General features: G+C 46.0%; 1 protein-coding gene across 1 annotated transcript in view; it reads left to right on the forward strand.

Annotated features, from left to right (window-relative positions):
- Positions 1-18,975: 18,975 nt before the first annotated feature.
- The window catches only part of SBSPON (somatomedin B and thrombospondin type 1 domain containing), a 34,435-nt gene continuing 30,874 nt past the window's right edge, over positions 18,976-22,536 (forward strand). The window contains exon 1 of the mRNA XM_047783757.1: positions 18,976-19,265. Coding sequence (XP_047639713.1) covers positions 19,052-19,265 — 214 coding nt within the window. The 5' untranslated portion in view covers positions 18,976-19,051. The remainder of the gene's footprint in view (positions 19,266-22,536) is intronic.

Below are 22,536 nucleotides of genomic sequence, written 5' to 3' on the forward strand. Positions count from 1 at the left end.
GCTAGGGGTCAAATAAAAGCTACAGCTGCCAGCCTGAGCTACAGCTGCTGGCCTAGGCCACAGCCACAACGACTTGGGATCCAAGCCAAGTCTACGACCTACACCACAGCTCATGGCAACACCAGATCACTGACCCACTGAGCAAGGCCAGGGATCAAACCTGCAACCTCATGGATATTAGTTGGATTCGTTTCCCCTGAGCCACGACAGGAATTCCCTAGAAATAAAGTTTCTTGAGGTTGATGACTCTCATTCCTCTCAGTATGACCATTTTTTTTTTCTCCCTTTAGCCACCCCAAAGCATATAGAATTCCTGGGCCAGGGATCAGATCTGAGCTTGCAGTTGTGACATATACTGCAGCCATGGCAACAATGGATCCTTTAGCCTATGGCACCAGGCCAGGGATTGAACCTTCGTCCTGGTGCTGCAGAAATTCCACTGATCTCGTTGCACCATATCAGGAACTCCATCAATTCGACCATTTTTGAACAGAAACTTCCACTTGTCTTCCTCACTAGTGGTACCTTTAGCTTTATCTGCTAGGAGCTAACTCTTGGACCACATAATATAACATGCCTTTCAGGTCAGAGTTCTCAGGAGGTCAGCACCAAAATTTTTGTTCATCAGGGTGGGTGATGTGGGGTTAAAACTTAGAGGGTCTGAGGAAGTGCTGAAATTAGAGCTTCCTGAGCAGCCTTGTCTGATCTCAACCACATGGTGCAATTGAAAAATGTGTAGGAAGGGGAGTTCCTGTTGCGGCGCAGTGGAAACAAACCCAACTAGGAACCATGAGGTTTCGGGTTCGATCCCAGGCCTTGCTCAGCAGGTTAAGCATCCAGTGTTGGTGTGAGCTGTGGCGTAGGTTGCAGACAGTGCTCGGATCTGGCGTTTCTGTGGCTCTGGTATAGGCTGGTGCCTACAGCTCCAATTAGACCCCTAGCCTGGGAACCTCTATATGCCTCCGGTGCGGCCCTAAAAAGACAAAAGGACAAAAAAAAAAAAGTGTGAAGGAAGGGAGTCCCCAGCTTGTCCATCATAAAACACCTCCTCCCCAGACCTCTCTGGTCCCTACACTTCCCAAGAACCCATCATTCTTTATGCCACAGGAATCCTGGGATGATTCTTAAATAGAAATGTGCCTGCTGGACTTAGTGTTGTAATTCAGTAGTAACAAATCCAACAAATATCCATGAGGATGTGGGTTTGATCCCTGGCCTTGCTCAGTGGGTTAAAGATCCAGCATTGCCGTGAGCTGTGCTGTAGGTTGCAGATGAGGCTCAGATCCTGTGTTGCTGTGGCTGTGGTGTAGGCCGGCAGCTGCAGCTCCGATTTGACCCCTAGCCTGGGAACCTCCGTATGCCGTGGGTAAGACCCTGAAAAGCTTAAAAAAAAAAAAAAGTGTCTGCTTATAGATCTGTTTAGATATTCCACCAAACCCTTATCAGACTTTTCATAACATCAGTTTCAGGGGAGAGGAAAGTCCTGACCAAGGTCTGGGTTGGGGTGGAGGAAATGAGGAAGATCAGAGAGTTAAGGGAAGGGAAAGTTAGGAAAGAATTCTGAGCCTAGGGACGTCCTCCAACATGATGGATGTTCCAATAGCAAGGATAGCTGCACATGCTCGTACACACACACACACACACACAAAGGAGGAAGGATAAAGATCCAGCATTATTAGAAGTTATCGGGATATGAATTGTGGCTCAGTGGGTTAAGAACCTAACTAGTATCCTTGAGGACATGGGTTCGATCCCTGGCCTCACTCAGTGGGCTAAGGATCCAGCACAGTGCGAGTTGCAGCACAGCTCCAAGATGCTCTGTTTCTGTGGCTGTGGTGGAGGCTGGAGGCTGCAGCTCTGATTCAGCTGCTAACCTGGGACCTTCCATATGCTGCAGGTGCAGCCTTAAAAAGACAAAACATAAAACAAAAGAACTGAGTGTCTGGGAACCTGAATTCTGGCTTGGATTTTGTATAAACTTGTCAGTCCTATGATTTCTATGACTTTAGATTTCTCACTGTAAAAGTATGTGGTTGGTTAAGAGAATCTTTCACTCTCTCAGCTTTAACATTTTGATATTTCTTCCATCGGCGCCACAATTTGGGGGACAGAAAGCCACTCTAGGGTCAGGAGAGGACCTGGTTGAAGCCACATAGGTCATGAGTACTATCACCCCACATTAACTGGGGAGAAGTAACCGTGGGAAGTTGGTGGTAGTAGAAGATTCTGTGTGCAAGATTCTGACCAAATCTTGGCATCAAAGACAACAAACAGGAGTTCCCTGGTGCCTCAGTGGGTTAAGGATCTGACATCATCACTGCAGCAGCTTGGGTCACTGCTGTGGCACGGGTTCGGTCCCCTGACCTAGGAATTTCCTCCTGCTGCAGACACAGTCCTCCCGCCAAAAGGCAACAAACAAACAAAACAAACATATTCCTTCTGGCTTTTGAAGACATCAAATAATGCAAATGAAAATCAGGATTCCAAGACTGTTTTCATGAAAGAATGATTCTAAAGCCTGCTTCCAAGTGTACCCAGGCTTTAGCTCAGAGATTATATGGCAAAAGCTGAAATAATTTAGTCCCAAACAAGCTGAAGGATTGAGACAAGCGGAAATGATGTGAAACGAACTACCAGGAGAAAATTAAAAGTTTCGAAGGATGACTGGACCTATTGCAGCTCATAATAGTCATCTGCAGGGTAGACGAAATAGTGTGTCCACAATTCATTGGTTGGATGATTTTAATGACTCTTGTAAGTTGATGAAGAGGCTTGACTTGCAATGTTTTAAGCAAGTTCAGAAATACTTCATTCATTTCCACTGGTCAGTGTGTGTGTCCCTGAGGTCAAAGATGGCATCCATCACTTTAACAAATTCCAACTAATCCACAGCAGTAGATGGAGGCCAATGGTTGGATGGAAGGGGCTCAAAGACTCTTTCATCCCATATCCCACTCGCATCTTCCATCTACTTTTGAGTTTGCCCCTGATGTGCTGGAATGCCCTCCTCTTCTGCAAGCCGAACTCTCTCTCATCATTCAAACTATTAAGAAAATTTACCTTCACCAAGAATACTGTTCTGTCCAAGACGAATGGGGGCTGATGGCCTCTGATTCTTCATGCTCATTAATCACTCCAACTTCTGCGCTGCCACATCATCACATAAATAACTCTACTATAAGATTTTGGAGTTCCCATTGTGACGCAAGGGAAATAAATCTGACTAGTATCCATGAGGATGCGGGTTCGATCCCTGGCCTCGCTCAGTGGGTTAAGGATCTGGCCTTGCTGTGAGCTGTGGTGTAGGTCGAAGACGTGGTTGAGATCCCCGTGTTGCTGTGGCTCTGGTGTAGGCCAGCAGCAGTAGCTCCAATTTGACCCCTAGCCTGGGAATATCCATATGCCACAGGTGCAACCAAAAAAAGCAAAAAGAAAAAAAAAAGAAAAGAAAGAAAAAGACTTCAAGTATTGTTATATCCATCTGCTCCTCTAAATATTATGTTTCTTTATAGCAGACACCATGACTTAATTATGTTTGCATTTCACCCATCACAGTGGCCAACACACAAATACTTCGAGAACAAGAACTGTTTCGATGGTGAGGGCAGTGGGTGGGGAGATTAACCACCTCGCAGGGACTTTTATTCCAATATAGTTTATAATGGTTAAAATACTACACATTCGGCAGTGAAAATATAGCAGAATATGATACGGTTTGAATATGAGTGATTCAAACAGAAAAATGCTGTGTAGGAATTATTTTGAACGATGCTGCTTAAGGAAAAGAGAACAAGCTGGTTGAAATAAAGAAGGGTGAGGAAGTAAGAAGATTCAGAAGAGAGATCCTGAGTGATTTTGGGGGGCTGCTTGCATCTCCACTCAGCTCAGGTTGCAAAGTGTGTGAACTTCTTTTTCCCAGGCATGCTCATTCTTACCTGTTTCCATCATATAAGATAATTTGCAGGCTGACAGGTTCGGTGAGAGGAGGTGCAGAAGAAAGAATGAGAACAGGAGTTCCCTCTGTGGCACAGTGGGTTAAGAATCTGACTGCAGCGGCTCAGGTCTGTGCAGAAGTGAGTTCAATCCCTGGCCTGGCACAGTACATTAAAGGATCTGGTGTTGCCACAGCTGTGGCACAGATCACAGCTGCAGCTTGGATTCAATCCCTGGCCTAGGAACTTCCATATACTGCAGGTGTGGCCATAAAATAATAAAAAAGAATGAGAATAAAAGAATGTCTGGAGGGATCTGAGCAAGTTGGGAGGAAAGAGAAGGGGAGTCACTACAGGTTTAATTGTGTCCCCCCAGTCCCACGCCATTCATGTGCTCAAGTCCTAATCCCCTGAATCTCAGCATGTCCCCTTATTTGGAAATAAGGTCACTGCAGATATAATTAGTTAAGATGAGGTCATAAGGTGGGCCTGGATCCAATGTGACTGTGTCCTCATAAAAAGCAGAAATTTGAACACAAAGGAGTTCTCGTCATGGTGCCGTGGAAACGAATCCAACTAGGAACCATGAGGTTGTGGGTTCGATCCCTGGCCTCACTCAGTGGGTTAAGAATCGGGCGTTACCGTGAGCTGTGATATAGGTCATAGACAAGGCTTGGATCCCGAGTTGTTGTGGCTGTGGTGTAGGCTGGCAGCTGTAGCTCTGATTCGACCCCTAGCCTGGGAACCTCCATATGCCTAGATGTGGCCCTAAAAAAAAAAAAAAAAAAAAAGGAAAGAAGAAATGTGCACACAGAGAGTGGCATACAGGAAGAACACCAGGTGACCGTGAAGACGACCCTCTACAAGCCAAGGAGGGAGGCCTGGAGCGGCTCTTTCCCTCGCAGCCCTCGGAAGGACCCCACCCACTGACGGTTTGACGTCTGACTTTTGGCTTCCAGAACTGGGAGACAATAAACACCCGTTGTTCAAGCCACCCAGTTTGTGGTACATTGCTACGGCCGCCCTGGCAAATTAATCTAGGAATGAAAGAGAACGTGTGGATACATGTCTAAGAATGGTTACTTAAGAGGAAGTGAACTGAACTGTGAACTCTGAAATGCAAGGGCAGGAGAAGGAAGGCTGGGAAAAGCCAGATCTGATGAAGAAACGAACATTGAATCCGTTCCCAGGGAAAGCCAGCAGATGGCGCTATTGAGCGAAACAGCCAGCATGGGCGGGACGAGAAACCTGGTGGGTCTTTTCCAATTTGTCAGAGGTTTGCAAGTGGAGTGGCCAGGACACAGTAATTGCTGATCATGCAGACTCCTGCCAAGGGGGTGGCCAGCAGCCTCTGTGATTCTTGGAAGGCTGTGACCAGGGACTTGTGGGAAATATTTCTGGGAGTTATAATCTAGATGGGTGTTCAGGGTGATATGTGGGCATGGAATTCAAAGCCTCTGCTACATCTGACTAAAATGCGGACTCTAGGAGGCTTTGTGACTGTAGCTGTGTCATCCTCTTTGTATAGCATCTTATACAAAGTTAGAAAGTTGTTACTGATTGTGCTAATAATTTTATCCTTTTGCGCTTACTAAATAAAGACATAAGAATTTTTTTAAATTACATTTTTAAGTCAATAGTATGTACATCTACTTGTGTTAACATCTGTTTAAAACTCTGAGGCATGTTCTTGTTTAATTCTTGGAGTATTAGTAACTAACATGTTAAATAAAAATTATCCATGAGGATGCGGGTCAGGGGTCTGGTATTGCTATGAGCTGTGGTGTAGGCTAGGATCCCACATTACTCTGGCTGTGGTGTAGGCAGGCAGCTGCAGCTCCAACTGGACCCCTAGCCTGGGAACTTCCATATGCCACAGCTGTGGCCCTGAAAAGACCAAAAAAAAAGAGTAATAACAGATAAGTTCTTACAAATCTTTTTCACGCAAGAGCCCTGTTGTCAAGATAGATCTGAAATCCAGTTTTTCTGACCCTGAATTCAATATTCTCTGTTATTAATTAAATGTTTGAGAATCTTAGAAACTATTGGAACTACAAATCAAAACTACAATGACATATCAATTCACACCTGTCAGAATGGCTATTATAAGAGTTCCTGTCGTGGCGCAGCAGAAATGAATCTGACTAGGAACCATGAGGTTGCAGGTTCAATCCCTTGCCTTGCTCAGTGGATTAAGAGCTGTGGTGTAGGTCGCAGATGCAGCTCAGATCCTGCGTTGCTGTGGCTGTGGCATGAGCTGGCAGCTGTAGCTCCGATTAGACTCCTAGCCTGGGAACCTCCATATGCTGTGGGTGTGGCCCTAAAAAGACAAAAAAAAAAAAAAAGAATGGCTATTATCAAAAAGACAAGCAATAGCGAGTGTAAGTGAGAATGAGGAGAAAAGGGATCAATTGTGGACTCTTGGTGGGAATATAAATTGGTTCATCCACCATGGAAAATAGTATAGAGATTTCTCAAGAAATTAAAAATACAACTACCATGTGATCCAGCAATTCCACTTCTGGGTATTTATCCAAAGAAAGGAAACACTAACTTGAAAAGATATCTGCACTCCCTCCCGTGTTTATAGCAGCACTATTTACAACAGCCAAGATGTGGAAGCCACCTAAGTGTCCATCAATGGATGAATGGATAAAGAAGATGTGGTACAGGGAGTCCCCGTCATGGTGCAGCAGAAACGAATCTGACCAGGAACCATGAGGTTTTGGGTTGAATCCCTGACCTCATTCAGTGGGTTTAGGATCTGGTGTTGCCATGAGCTGTGGTATAGGTCACAGATTCGGCTTGGATCCTGTGTGGCTGTGGCGTAGGCCAGCAGCTATAGCTCCGATTGGACCCCTAGCCTGGGAACCTCCATATGCTGAAGATGCGGCCCTAAAAAGCAAAAAAAAAAAAAAAAAAAGAAGTGGTACATATATACAATGGAATACTACTCAGTCATGAAAAAAGAAAAATCCTGCCATTTGTGGTGACAAGGATGGACCTTGAGAGCATTATGCTAAGTGAAATAAGTAAGACAAAAAAAGACAAATACTGTATAATCTCACTCACATGTAGAATCTTTAAACACACACATACACACAACTGAGCTCATTGCTAGAGATGATGGTTGCCAGGCTGGGAAGTGGGTGAAAATGGGTAAAGGTGGTCAAAAAGTACAAACTTCCAGTTAGAAATAAATAGGTAACATAAAGAAGGGGTGGGATGGACAACATGGTGACTATACTTAATACTATATTGTATACTTGAAAGTTGATAAAGGAGTAAATCTTAAAAATTCTCCTCTTGGGAGTTCCCGTCGTGGCTCAGTGGTTAACGAATCTGACTAGGATCCATGAGGTTGTGGGTTCAATCCCTGCCCTTGCTCAGTGGGTTAACGATCCGGTGTTGCCGTGAGCTGTGGTGTAGGTTGCAGACGCGGCTCGGATCCCGCGTTGCTGTGGCTCTGGCGTAGGCCGGTGGCTACAGCTCCGATTCAACCCCTAGCCTGGGAACCTCCATATGCCGCAGGAGCGGCCCAAGAAATAGCAACAACAACAACAACAACAACAATAACAACAACAAAAAAAATTCTCCTCTCAAGAAAAAAAATTTTTTAACTAAAAAAAATTTAAGGAGGAGTTCTCATTGTGGTTCAGTGGTTAACGAATCTGACCAGGAACCTTGAGGTTACGGGTTTGATCCCTGGCCTTGCTCAGTGGGTTAAGGATCTGGCATTGCCGTGAGCTGTGGTGTAGGTTGCAGACGTGGCTCGGATATAGCATTGCTGTGGCTCTGGTGAAGGCCGGTGGCTACAGCTCCGATTAGACCCCTAGCTTGGGAACCTCCATATGCCGAGGGAGCAGCCCAAGAAATGGCAAAAAAACAAAACAAAACAAAAAATTAAGTAACTGATAATAGAAAATGATACCACAGGCTTCAATGTCTTTGATTTTGGTTTGCCTATTAGTTTTTTATTTCATTTTTTGTTTGTTTTTGCAATACCTTGCAGCACGTGGAAGTCCTGGGGCCAGGTATCAAACCCATGTCACAGCAGTGACCCAAGCCATTGCAGTGACAGCATTGGATCCTGAACTTGCTGTGGCCACAGAAAACTCCTCTTTGATTTTTTAATGGTCTAACTATGTGCCATTGTCAAGATATTTATCATAAAAAGCCTATGAGGAGTTCCCGTCATGGCGCAGTGGTTAACGAATCCGACTAGGAACCATGAGGTTGCGGGTTCGATCCCTGGCCTTGCTCAGTGGGTTAACGATCTGGCGTTGCCGTGAGCTGTGGTGTAGGTTGCAGACGTGGCGCGGATCCCGCGTTGCTGTGGCTCTGGTGTAGGCCGGTGGCTACAGCTCCGATTGGACCCCTAGCCTGGGAACCTCCATATGCCTCGGGAGCGGCCCAAGAAATAGCAAAAAGACAAAAAAAAAAAAAAAGCCTATGAAATTTTAATATAAAATCCAGTTCTCTGAGTAGGAAAAAAAAAAGGTTGACTCTTGAAATTGCACAGAACTGATTTGGGCAAATTTTTTAACGCCATCAAACTTCCATTTTCTTAACTGTCAAAAATAAGTAGGAATACTTGCCTCATAAGCTTCCATAAAATAAGGTACTTTAAGTAGGTAATATACTTCATGGTACTAAATAGACCTTTAAAATGGTAGCTCCATTATTCTCTATCAATAAGAAAGCATCTGGAGGCTTAGCGTGTGAATAATGTGTTTTCTCAGAGTTTCTGTTTTGTCATAGCGGAAACAAAGCTGACTAGTATCCATGAAGATGCGGGTTCGATCCCTGGCCTCACTCAGTGGGTCAGGGATCCGGCGTTGTGGTGATCTGTGATGTAGGTCAAAGACGAGACTCGGATCCGAGTTGCTGTGGCTGTGGCTGTGGTGGCAGCTGCAGCTCCAATTCAACCCCTAGCCTGGGAACCTCCATATGTCACGGGTGTGGACCTAAAAAGCAAAAAAAGAAAAAAGAAAAAAAAGGAACATGTTTTCTCTTAAGCAAATGTCCAGGATCAAGGTCAAAGTCATAACAGGCAGTGTGGACTGCCTCACACCCACGCAGGGCCGCTGGACACGCCAGCAAGCACGCTGGTTCCCCGCTTGCCTCCTAGAGCTGAGCGGAGCGAGAACATTCCTCACCCTTGAAGGGGCACATTTCTCTGTGGCTTGTGGGGCTGGCACATCCCGGGCCGCATGCCCTTTGCTGATTTAGTGGGAGTTTTGCATGTAGGAAGAAAGAACAATCTGCTGTCAGGATCCCTGCTGTGGATCAAAGAAGTTATTTTTGCCATAAAAGGAGTAAATTACATGACTTCTTTAATGTCATCCAGATGATTTTCTCCTTTTCATTTTGTAAGCTTTGCTTATAATTCCACAGTATTTCCTAGCAGCTCGGGCTCAGCTTGGCACATGCCACGGCTTCAACCATCCTCAACAATGATTGCAGGGGCAGGAGTTTTCTGGCTGTGCCTTTTTAATATCGGAATTCCTTTTTTTTTTTTTTTTTTTGGCTTTTTAGGGCCATATGGAGGTTCCCAGGCTAGAGATTGAATCAGAGCTGTAGCTGCCGGCCTATGCCACAGCCACAGCAACGCCAGGTCCGAACCATGTCTGCAACCTACACCACAGCTCACGGTAACGCCCGATCCTTAACCCACTGAGTGAGGCCAGGGATCGAACCTGCATCCTAATGGATACAAGTCAGATTCATTTCTGCTGGGCCACAACGGGAACTCCCAGAATTCCATTTTCTATGAACCCCTTCCATGAGGATGAAGGCTCTGTAGTTTACAAAGTGTTTTAAGTATATTAGTTCTGAGACTTTAGAGCTGGTGTGTTGACTAGGGCTCAGCCAGGCATCTGTAAAAGCCCAGGTAGGAAATATTTTTGGCTTTGCAGGACCTACAGTTTCTCTTTTCGGCAACTACTCAACTCAGTCCTTGAGAGTGAGAAAAGCCACAGAGGAGTTCCCTTTGTGGCTTAGCGAGTCACGAACCCAGCTAGTATCCATGAGGATGCAGATTCCATACCTGGCCTCCCTCGGTGGGTTAAGGATTAGATGTTGCCGTGAGCTGTGGTGCAGGTCGCAGACTCAGCTCAGATCCTGAGTTGCTGTGGGTGTGGTGTAGGCCGGCAGCTGTAGCTCTGATTCAACCCCTAGCCTGGAAACTTTCATATGCCACCGGTGCAGCCCTAAAGCGAAAAAGAAAAAAGGAAGAAAGGAAGGATGAAGCCATAGACAACATGTTACCAAATGCGTACAGCTCTGTTCCAATAAAATTCTGCTCACAAACACTGAATTGTGAGAGTCAATTAATTTTCACGACACACAAAAAAACTCTAAAAAGCTTTTTCCTTTAGTTCACAAGCTGTACAAAAATAGGCATAATTTGTCTGTCTCTGAACTAGACAATTCAAGTCATTGAAACAGTTTTGAATCTGCCGAAGATCCTAGAGAGCTTTTTAAAATTTTTTTGGCCATGCCTTTGGCATGCAGAAGTTCCAAGGCCAGGGATCAAACCTGCACCACAGCAGTGACCTGAGCCACAGCAGTAACACCACCAGATCCTTAACTTGCTGTGCCACCAGGGAACTACTTATAGAACTTAAAAGCTCTTCATTTTATAGAGGGATTCTAGAGCTCAAAGAAATTAAATACTTTCCTCAAAGTCATATGATAGAGAGTTATGGGATGTAATTTCCATCTCCTGATTCTCTTTTTTTTTTTTTTTTTTGGTCTTTTTAGGGCCACACCTGTAGCACATTGAAGTTCCCAGGCTAGGGGTTGAATCAGATCTGCAGCTGCCGGCGTACAGATCTGATTCGTAAATGGTTCTTTACCATTGAGCCACAACGGGAACTCAAGAATTGTATTGCTTATAATTAAAACATGCCTTTTATGTTAAAGTCCAGAGCAAGTATAAGAATTATCTTTAATTACCCACTTGTTCTTACAGATGAGGAACTAAACTAGACATTACTTAATCCTTTCCTTCTTTATCTTCATTTAGCAGATCAGGAAACTGAGGCTTGAAGGGTTTGCAATAATTTATTCCATGTTATGTAGCTAGTCAATGATAGCGCCACAGTTTAAATTTACTTTTCTCTTTAAAACCTGAACCCTTCACTTTTCATGTCCCCTTTGTTGAATGCTTTTTGTTTGTTTGTTTGTTTGTTTGTTTCTTTGTCTTTCTGTCTTTTCTAGGGCCACACCCACGGCACATGGAGGTTCCCAGGCTAGGGGTCTAATCGGAGCTGTAGCCACCGGCCTACCCACAGCCACAGCAACTTGGGATCCTTAACCCACTGAGTGAGGCCCAGGATTGAACCTTCGTCCTCATGGATACTAGTCAGGTTCATTAACCTCTGAGCCATGACAGGAACTCCAGCAGCGTAAGCCTTTTTTTTTTCTTTTTTTTTTTTTAAATTGTCTTTTGCCATTTCTTGGGCCACTCTCTCGACATATGGCTAGGGGTCTAATCAGAGCTGTAGCCACCCACCTACGCCAGAGCCACAGCAACGCAGGATCTGAGCCCCGTCTGCAACCTACACCACAGCTCACGGCAACACTGGATCCTTAACCCACTGAGCAAGGCCAGGGATTGAACCCACATCCTCATGGGTCCTAGTCAGATTCGTTAACCACTGCACCACGACAGGAACTCCCAGTATAAGTCTTGATAATGGTGTCCTTAACGGCTTGCTCTAAGGTGGCGAGGGAGGAATTGCTCAAGGTCCGTGGAGCACACCAAAGTTTAACAAGCATCTTGAGAGGTTCCCACTCAAGTGGTGCAGTGGGTTAATGATATGGTTTGTCTCTGTGAAGGTGCCAGTTCAATCCCCAACCTGCGGGTTAGGGATCCAGCATTGCTTCAGCTGTGGCATAGGTCACAGCTCCAGCTTGGATTCGATCCCTAGCCCAGGAATTGCCATATGCTTCAGGTGTTGCTGAACAAGAAAAAAAAAAATGTAAGTTTTATAAATAACTAAATTCATGTAAGGAAAATACTCCAGAAAATAATAAAGAAACATATAATAAAGAAAATGATATATGACATGTTTTATCTCAGAAGAAACTTTAATTATACAAAAAGATACAGATTGACCACTGATTTAATAATTGTGAGACCTTCCCATCATGGCTCAGCGGTAACAAATCTGACTAGGAACCATGAGGTATCGGTTCGATCTCTGGCCTTGCTCAGTGGGTTAAGGATCCAGTGTTGCTGTGAGCTGTGGTATAGGTCACAAATGTGGCTCAGATCCCAAGTTGCTGTGGCTGCAGTGTAGACCAGCAGCTAGAGCTCTAATTCGACCCCTAGACTCGAACCTCCAAATGCTGTAGGTTCGGCCCTAAAAAAAAAAGAGAGCCCCCCCAAAAAGTTAAGTGATGAAAATGTTCATTCTTTCAATTTTTCCCTCCTTACCAAGATGCACATTTTCACATATTTTAACATCTCTGAAACTGAGAGCCATCCTTGCAATGAATCTTTGCTTATGTTTCCCCCAGATTCACGGGTTGAAAGCTAAGGCCCAAGGTCATGGTATTAGGAAGCAGGACCTGTGGGAGGGGCTTAGGTTATGAGCCCTTGTGAAGATCAGTGCTCTCATGAAGGAAACCCCACAAGGATCCTAGACTTTTTGCCACATGAGGTTAGAGCTACAAGACACTGCCATTAAACCAGAAAGCAGGCCCTCACCATACGCTGATCTGCCAGCAACTCGATCATGTAATCCTGAACGTGTGAGGGATAAATTTCTGTTGTTTATAAGCCACCCAGGTGATGTATTTTGTTATAACAGCCCAAACAGACTAAGACAATACTGCAGTCCATGTATAAGCAGGCACCATACTTTAACTGACAGTGTTTTGTCTTATGTAGTCTCTCTTAGTATTACATAAAATAATGGTGAATCTTAATTAAAGGTGTCTGTTTCCAACAAAATACAATGTCATCAATATCCATGCAGGATTCCGCCTCTTACAAATGTCCAAAAACCTGCCTAAGAATCAATGATTCTATTTGAATTTTCTTTCTTTCTTTTTTCTTTTTTTTTTTTGGTATTTTTTTGTCTTTTTAGGGCACCCGCAGCATATGGAGGTTCCCAGGCTAGGGGTCTAATCGGAGCAAAAGCTGCTGGCCTATGCCACAGCCATACAACGCTAGATCAGAGCCACGTCTGCAACCTACACCACAGCTCACAGCAATGCCGGATCCTTAACCCACTGAGCAAGGCCAGGGATCGAACTGATACCTCATGGTTCCTAGTCCATGATTCGTTTCCTCTGCGCCATGACCGGGAACTCCTATTTGAATTTTCTGTATAGAGTCTAAACAAAAGAAACAAAGAACCAAATGACATATGGACAAAGCTAACTAAACAGAAACAGAGTCGAAGATACAGAGAACAAACAGGTGGTTGCCAGAGGGGAGGGGGCTTCGGGGAAGAGATGAATAGGGGAGGGAGATAAGGAAGTGCAAACTTTCAGTTACTGAATAAATGAGTCATGGGGATGAAATGTGCAGTGTGGGGAATATAGTCAATCGTTAGGTAACGTCTTTGTATGGTGACAGATGGCAACTACTTATGACGGTGAAGATGTGGAAATGTGTAGAAATACCAGATTATTATGTTATAGATCAAGAGTTTAGTGTTGTAGAGCAATTATACTCCAAAAACAAAGACGCTCATAGAAAAAGAGATCAGGGGAGTTCCCATTGCCCCTCAGCGAGGTAAGGACCTGACGTTTTCTCTGTGAGGATGCAGTTTCAATCCCTGGCCTCACTCAGTGGATTAAGGATCTGGTGTTGCCACAAACTGCAGCATAGGACACAGTTGCAGCTCTGATCTGGTGTTGCTGTGGCTGTAGGGTAGGTGTGCAGCTGCAGCTCCAATTTGACCCCTAGACAGGGAACTTCCATAGCCACGGGTACCACCATTAAAAAAAAAGAAAGAAAGAAGGAAAAAAAAAGAGAAAGAGATAAGCAATGAGATTTTGCTGTATAGACCAGGGAACTATATCTGAACACTTGTGATGGAACATGATGGAACACGATGAAGGATAATATGAAAAAAAGAATATATATATGATGATATGATGGCCAGGTCACTTTGCTATACAGCAGAAATTGGTAGAAGATTATAAATCAAATATAATAAAATTTTTTTAAAAAAAGAATTGGCATTTCCCATTTGGCTCAGCATTTAATGAACTCGACTATTATCCATGAAGACACAGGTTTGATCTCTGACCTTGCTCAGTGGGTTAAGGATCTGGGCGTCACTGTGGCTGTGGTGTAGGCCAGCAGCTACAGCTCTGATTCCACCCCTAGCTTGGGAACCTTCACATGCCATGAGTGTGGTCCTAAAAAGAGAGGGGGGGGGGAAAGAATTGAATCAAGACAAAAAAAAGAAAAGAAAAAGAGATCAGACTTGTGGCTATCAGAGGCAGGGATGGGGGGAGAGGAAAATGGATGAAGGCAGTCAAAAAATATAAACTTCCAGTTATACAATAATAAGTGCTAGGGTTGCAATCTACAACCTGATAGAGATAATTCACACTGTTGTACATTACATATGAAAGTTGCTAAGAGAGGAGTTCCCGTCGTGGCGCAGTGGTTAACGAATCCGACTAGGAACCATGAGGTTGCGGGTTCGGTCCCTGCCCTTGCTCAGTGGGTTAACGATCCGGCGTTGCTGTGAGCTGTGGTGTAGATTGCAGACGCGGCTCGGATCCTGCGTTGCTGTGGCTCTGGCGTAGGCCGGTGGCTGCAGCTCCAATTCAACCCCTAGCCTGGGAATCTCCATGTGCCCCGGGAGCGGCCCAAAGAAATAGCAAAAAAAAAAAAAAAAGACCAAAAAAAAAAAAAGAAAGTTGCTAAGAGAATGAATCTTCAGAGTCCTTATCACAAGGAAAAGAAATTTTTTTTTCTATTTTTTATTGTTGGCTGCACCCTGGCATTGAGAAGTTCTCCGGCCAGGGCTCAAACCCGTGCCACAGCAGTGACCCACGATGCTGTAGTGACAACAGCAGATCTTTAGCCCACTGCACCACAAGGGAACTCCCTTATCTATCTAATGTTACATCTATAGGAGATGATGGATATTCATGAAACTTCTTGTGACAATCAGTTCATGATGTATGTAAGTCAAATCATTACGCTGTACACCTTAAACTCATACAGTGTTCATTACATCTCAATAAAACCAGGAGGAAGAAAAAAAAGGAATCAACTCTTCTATTTGTCAACCTCAAGAGATTGCCTCGATAGCCCTCAAGCACCTTGGATGCCGTTAACAACTCCCTATCCATCTCACTTGCAGCCAGACCTTTTTGGAAATTATTTATAGTCTCATTTCCACATCCACTAGTTACGGTATTTAGTAGAGCACTTCATCTTCCTTGTTCTTACTTTCCATTGCCCTCTCACCACCACCACCAAGCTTTAAGTAATGGGAGGAACTCTGCAATGTTTTTGGAAAGAATAATTTTAGTTCCAGCCTGGTTTTGTCACTAATTAGCTGCATGTCTCATCTGTCATCTGCCGAATGAGGATGCCAACATTTTCCTCACAGTTATGCAAGGTCAAATGAGATCATATATGTGGACGTCCTTTAAAATGATTGCTTTCTGGAACCTGGTGAACAGAAAAGGCCTCTTTTCCTCCTTTTTAATTTTACCAATCTTGGGCAGCTTCCAAAAACAACACATCAGAAGAAAGGGTATTTTCTAAGGTGCATTGGATTACTTCCTATATTCTCCATACCACCACTAGGATGATTTCTGTTCTCCAAAGAGCTACATGGAAAACAAAGTGACTGATTGTTACATTTGACTGCATCCGGTTTCCAGTAAGAATGTGAACTCCCTTGCTTTAAATGTCAGTGTCCCCTTGACTTTGCCTTCTGGGGAGAACTGCTTACTTTGCAAGAGCCTGTTAGAGAAAAGTTATCTTGATGTTTTCAAGACAGTGCAAGCTTTAACTTGAAATTGTAAGTTTCTTTCAACATCACTTACCACAGACAAGCTCCTTTTTATGTTGGGTGATAAGGAGCAATCATGTATATCTGGCCTCAGTATCCACAGGTCCCACATTGGACCAGCAACCAGTGGTTGCTTGAATCCACGGATGCCTGGGGCAGGGTTGGGGACTGTACCATGTCTTTTTATATAAGGCTCTTGAACACCTGTGGATTCTTATATATGTGGAGGAGAAGAGAGGAAAAGGGGGTCCTCCCCAGTATTGAGGGGGTTTTTCCTTAACTTTGTGCTTTCAGCTACTTTGTCCGTCTTTAAAACTGAGTTTGTCTTTTACTTGGCTTTAGGGTTAAATTATAAAGTGGGAGTGGGGTGGGCATGAAGACACTACCTAAAATGTATTTAGTGTCCACCTTGTGCTCAATTTACACACATTCTCCTCATCTCTATAGACAACTCACAGCATTCCGAAAAAAATTCAGTCTTGTATATTTGAAATAAGAACCCCGAAGCCATTTTTCTAAGATCATAGAATCAGAACTGGACCCAAACCCCCTGAGCACAGACCCCCAACTTTTTGATTTGAGGTTTTAGTTTTGTCTGGGTAGAGAAAAAAACGAGCAAATATTTGGCATCATATCTTTAATTCTCTTTAACTGGAGGTTGTCTTCTTCTACTTTTTGTATCCGAAGATGATCTTGTCGGTGGTTCATTTTCCTTTACATCTTCCTGGAACAAGTCCAGATTCTTATGACCTTACAAAACAAGTCTGTCGCTAAAGGCATTCCATAAAGCAGACAGCCTTAGGGAATGTGGGGATAAATTACTTGAATGACTTAATACAAAGCAGCTAATAAAACCTACAACACAGGTAAAGGCAGAGGGTATAATTTGCTGACAAAGTTATTTAGTACCAACTACAGAGAACTGAAAATATAAAAAATAAAATAAAATATATGTTATTTAATTAAATTGCAAAAAGTAAGAGAGATTCACCTAAAGAAGAAAACAAAAATATTCCCAAACCTGAGATTTACAAGTATAAATAATCACAAAGAGAGGATTTCTTTTTGATTTTAGAGTACGTTTTCCTTAGATGGTGAAAAAAGATTGCATCGTGTCTGCATTTGTCAAACTCCATTTGTGTTTACATTTCATAAGATAACAATTCTTATAATGTATTCAATCTTTTTCATTTCACTTTGTTGCTTATTATTTCTGTTTGATTATTTTATTGTTTTACTACTTTCACAGCAAAGTTTTTTTTTTTTTGTTACTTTTCTCTCTAAAGAGTAAAGGGAATTCCTCTTTGAGAAGTCTTTATATGAGAAAGGAAAAGACTAGCTCTGAAATTAATTATATTGCTCAAATTCACAGATGCAGATAACTTTACATTCCCAGTTTCTCACAAAAGCCATTAACAGTTTAAATTATTATTATTATTTTTTTTTTTTTTGGTCTTTTGTCTTTTTAGGGCAACACCTGAGACATATGGAGTTTCCCAGGCTAGGGGTCTAATTGGAGCTACAGTTGCCAGCCTACACCACAGTCACAGCCACACCAGATCCTAGCTGCGTTTGCGACCTACACCACAGCTGAGGGCAATGCCAGATCCTCAACCCACTGAGTGATGCCAGGGATCCAACCTGCAACCTCATGGTTCCTAGTCGGATTTGTTTCCGCTGCACCACAACGGGGAACTCCAATAGCTTAAATTATTTAAGAACATAAGATGAAACTTTCAGAATAATTTTTTTTTTTAGGGCCACACCCATGGCACATGGAGGTTCCCAGGCTAGGAGTCTAATCGAGCTGCAGCTGCCGGCCTACACCACAGCCACAGCAATGCCAGATCCCAGCCGCTCTGTGACCTACACCACAGCTCACTGCAGCGCAGGATCCTCAACCCACTGAGCGCGGCCAGCGATCAAACCCACAACCTCATGGTTCCTAGTCGGATTCATTTCCACTGCGCCATGAGGGGAATGCCCAGAATAATTTTTGATTAACAAAAAGAGTGCAGGAAATATATTTGGAGAGAAAAGTGAAAGAGAGTGTCTGGAAAATTGAGCAGGCACTTGATTAAAGCCGAAGTTATTTCTAAAATATCATCAAACAGATATTTTAAAATTCAAACCCACAGAATTTCTTTGGGGAAATCTGCTTTAACAGAAAGCATTTATTTTTATTTCTACAATCTACTATTTTGTCTTTTTGGGGCCGCAACCCTCGGCATACAGAGGTTCCCAGGCTAGGGGTCAAATGGGAGCTGTAGCTGCCGGCCTCCGCCACAGCCACAGTAACACCAGATCCGAGCCATGGCTGCAACTTACACCACAGCTTACACAGTGACGGATCCCTGACCCACTGAGGGAGGTCAAGGGATCGAACCCGAGTCCTCATGGATACTAGTCGGGTTCTTTAACCGCTGAGCCACGAAGGGAACTCCAAAAACTTTTATATTCAATTCCCGCTTCAGTGATGCAAAGGGGCATTTTCCTGGGGCAGGAAAATCCCTTTATAAAGTGCTGCAGAAAAAAAAAAAAAGGATGCTCCCTTGGTCTTATCTCTCCATTTTGCGGCCCAGGAGGACCAGTGTCCCAAGAAAAGCAAAGCGTGGGCTTCCTGGGCGAAGTCAGGGTGACCCGCGCAAGGTGCGGCTGGGCCCGGCTTGTGCAAATGGGCTCCGGGACCTGGAGTCAAAATGCCCACTGGCTAACATGTCCGGGGACGTCGGGAAGCAGGATTTGGAACCAGGAGATGTGGCCACCCTGGGGAGGCTGTTGCGGAGCCCGGCCGCTCACGGGGCAGCTGGGATTCCAGAGCACCTGCTTTCCCTCGGCCTCCGAGCGGTTCCCGCGGCCGGAGGAGGGGACGCCGCCACAAGGGGGCCAGTGGCCCCGGCGTCGATCGCGGGCGCCTGGGGCGGAGGCGCCCTCCCCATCCCGGCCGGGCACTGGCGGCACCCGTTCGGCTCCGGACGGGCGCGCCGCCAGGGCTGGGGAGGGGCGGTGGGGAGGGCGGGGGCCGGCGCGGGGCAGGGCCAGGCCGGGCCGCTCCGGGGCGGGCGCTCGGCAAGGAGCACAGCACTTGCCCCGAAGGTGTGCGAAGCGCCGGCCATGAGGACTCTGTGGATGGCGCTGTGCGCGCTGGCGCGGCTCTGGCCCGGGGCTCTGGGCGGCTGTGCTGACGCGGGGCGCTGCTGCCCCGGCCGGGACCCCGCCTGCTTCGCCAGCGGCTGGAGGCTGGACAGGGTCTATGGGACCTGTTTCTGCGACCAAGCCTGCCGCCTCACCGGAGACTGCTGCTTCGACTACGCCAGGGCGTGCCCAGGTGGGTGGCGAGGGGCGGAGGGTGGGGAGCCGGCCGTTCTCCAGCCTGGAGCCAAAGGGCAGAGGGTCCCACACCAGACTGAAGCCCAGAGCCAAGCGTCCGCGGCCCCTCTATCCCGGCCCACCCCAGGCCCTTCCAACGAGGGCCACCTTACTCCCTCCATCCTTGGGCCCTCCTGTCCCCTCTAGGTGCACCCAAGGCCCTCATCCTGGGTCCTCAACCCCCCTTCATCCAGGGATCTCCCAGTCTTCTCCATCTAGATATGGCTCCAAAGCACCCCTTCCCACCAGAGCCTGGGAGGAAGAGATGGAGCCCGGCGTTCTGGAAGGGCACTGTCTACTTCTGCTGGATGAAACCCTCCGCTTGGGCGCTCCCACTTGGTAGGGCCACCTCTCATCACCTGCCCAGAGAGAAAGCACTGACAGGTGCCAGGGGCACACCCCCGGGCCAGATGCCACCTCATTCAGCCTGTTAACCCTCAAAGATCCTAGAGCTCTAGTGTCGTCGTCGTAGGCACGAGGAGGGGGCATGGATGTGCCCGGCTGGAGTCCACGTCTTTGCAAGGAGGGTTCTCACATGAGGGTCGAATATGATAGAGTTCCCGCCCCCCCCTCCCCCGAGGGAGGGCGCGCGGGAAGGCGCCGGAGTTGAGGGGGGGGTCATAATGGGTAATGGGGGCCTGAGGTAAGGTGACACGCAGCCGTGCGGGCACGCACAGCATCTTGCTCACAGGCAGATGCGCGGGGATATTTGAGGGTTAACAGGATGATCGTAAGCATTGATGAGGGGGCATATGGCAACGCCTGGGGGTGGCCCTGTCACCGGTCAGTGGCTTTCTCTTTGGGCCTTGTGGCTGCGGGATGGTAAAGCAGGAAAGGTAGGGAGAAAAGACTACCACAGCACATTTTCGGGATAGAAATGAAGGGAGAAAAAAAGAAAATGAAGAAGAGGATGTAGGGTGAAGTAAGGAGGTAGCTGGGGGAATTTCGGTCCTCCGCCCGCAATTACTTTAGTCACAGGTTGTTGATCCGCATGATCTAGACCGTTAAGTGAGATCACTTAGCAGGGGCTGCAGTAGCATGGGGTAAGGGGGGGTAGGGGGGGGTACGAAGGAAAGCGGGCGGGGGGGTGGGACAGGGGAAGGGGGCAAGAGGGAGGGCAAGTGAAGTACTGGGTAGTGCAGGACCGTTCCTTTCATTCCTTCCATCTTTCCTTTCCTTTCCTCTTCTTCTCTCTATCTCTCCTTCCTTCCTTCCTTCCTTCATCCCCCTCCCTCCCCCTCCTTTCTTCTTCTGTCCTTTCTTTCTTTCTTCTTTCTTTCTTCTTTCTTTCTTTCTTTCTTTCTTTCTTTCTTTCTTTCTTTCTTCTTTCTTTCTTTCTTTTTTTGCTTTTTTGGGCCAAACCCAACCGCATATGGAAGTTCCCAGGTGAGGGGTGCAGCTGCCAACCTACACCACAGCCACAGCAATGCAAGATCCAAGCTGCATCCACGACCTACACCATGGCAACGCCAGATCCCCAACCCACTGAATGAGGCCAGGGATCAAACCTGCATCCTCATGGATACTAGTCAGATTTGTTTCTGCTGAGCCACAACAGGAACTCCTGGGGTCAGTCTTTTTCATCTTTAAATTTCCCAGGGTATCACAGCCCTTGGGTCACACTCCATAAATGCTGATTTCTTTAAATTAAAAGGTAAAGGAAGAAATGGTGAGAATAGTCCTAAAGAACAAGGCCAGCCTTGGAAATAAAAGTAGTCCTGCTCCCTAATCATCACATCACCTCAAAGTTACCCATACATTAGGGTTTGACCTCAAGGATCCCCATGTTGTAGGATCCTCAGCATCCTCCTGGAAGAGTGACCTGCAGGGTTGTGTCGTTACCGGGGAAACCAGATGGCTGCTAGAAAGAGCAGCACCGATTAGGCCTCTTTTCTGCCCAGAGAGGTCACCAGCCCCAGGCAGGACAGTCACCCAAGCCTGCTGCTGAAAGAACAGAGTTGAAATACATTAAGATGCTTTAATCATGATTGAAAGCTAATGATTAACCTGTGAATATTGATCTTTTGGATAAGCTCCTTTCCCTCTTCTGCTCCAAGGCCAGAGTGCTTCACTACTAAAGTAAGGTGAAGAGTCAGTGGCTTAGGAAATGCAGCCCTCTTGGGCCAGATGTCCTCCACCTCCTCCTTGCAGCATCCGCCCCCCTCCAAACTGCCTGCCTCAGTTACCTGGATCACTCAAGCATAACCTTTCCACTGTGGCAGCCTCTCCCACTAACCTTTTCTCTGGAGGGATCTGCTACATTTTAAAAGCAAATACAGGAGTTCCCGCTGTGGCTCAGCAGTAACAAAACCCGACTAGTATACATGAAGGATCCCTGGCCCCATCAGTGGGTTAAGGATCCAGCATCACCATGAGCTGTGGTGTAGGTTGCAGACACGGCTCAGATCTGAATTTGCCGTGGCTGTGTGTAGCCAACAGCGGCAGCTCCCATTTGATCCCTGGCCTGGGAAATTCCATATGCCGCACCCTAAAAAAAAAAAGTAAATACAGAATCCCTGCCATTCAGATAATGGGTCCTGGTCTGTGGTAAGCACAGTGACACAAAAATGATAAAGACACAATCCCTGGCCTGTGGAAGTTCATAGTCAGGGAAATACACACACAAAACCCATTTGCAACATGCTCAGTGCCAGAGAGGGAAAACTCAGAAGACTAGAGGAATTCACAGAAGACTTCCCAAAGGAAGTAATAGGCAGGACTAATCTTGCCTTGAGAGGGGAGTTCCTGTGTGGCTGTGGTGTGGTTAACGAATCCAACTGGGAACCATGAGGTTGTGGGTTTGATCCCTGGCCTTGCTCAGGGGGTTAAGGATCTGGCATTGCTGTGAGTTGTGGTGTAGGTCGAAGATGTGGCTTGGGTCCCAAGTTGCTGTGGCTGTGGTGTAGGCCAACGGCTACAGCTCCGATTAGACCCTAGCCTGGGAACCTCCATATGCTGCGGGTGCAGCCCTAGAAGAGACAAAAAAAAAAAAGAAGCCTCGAGAAGGAGAGGGGAATTCTAGGAGGAAAGCATCCCAGGGCTGTTGAGCATTACTGTGTGTCAGGTTCCGTGCCAGCGCTGGGCTAGGCTCCATGTCTTACCTGGTGAACAGGGAAGACAGTGACACAGCTAGACAGGTGAGTGTCAGGAGGAGGAAAACTGGCTTTTTTGTGAGCCCTGTCAGTGCTCTGAGGGTTTGCAGAATCCTCCCAGTCTCTATTTAGTCAAAA

This window comes from Phacochoerus africanus, chromosome 6 (genome assembly GCF_016906955.1).
Source record: "Phacochoerus africanus isolate WHEZ1 chromosome 6, ROS_Pafr_v1, whole genome shotgun sequence".
Classification (NCBI taxonomy): domain Eukaryota; kingdom Metazoa; phylum Chordata; class Mammalia; order Artiodactyla; family Suidae; genus Phacochoerus; species Phacochoerus africanus.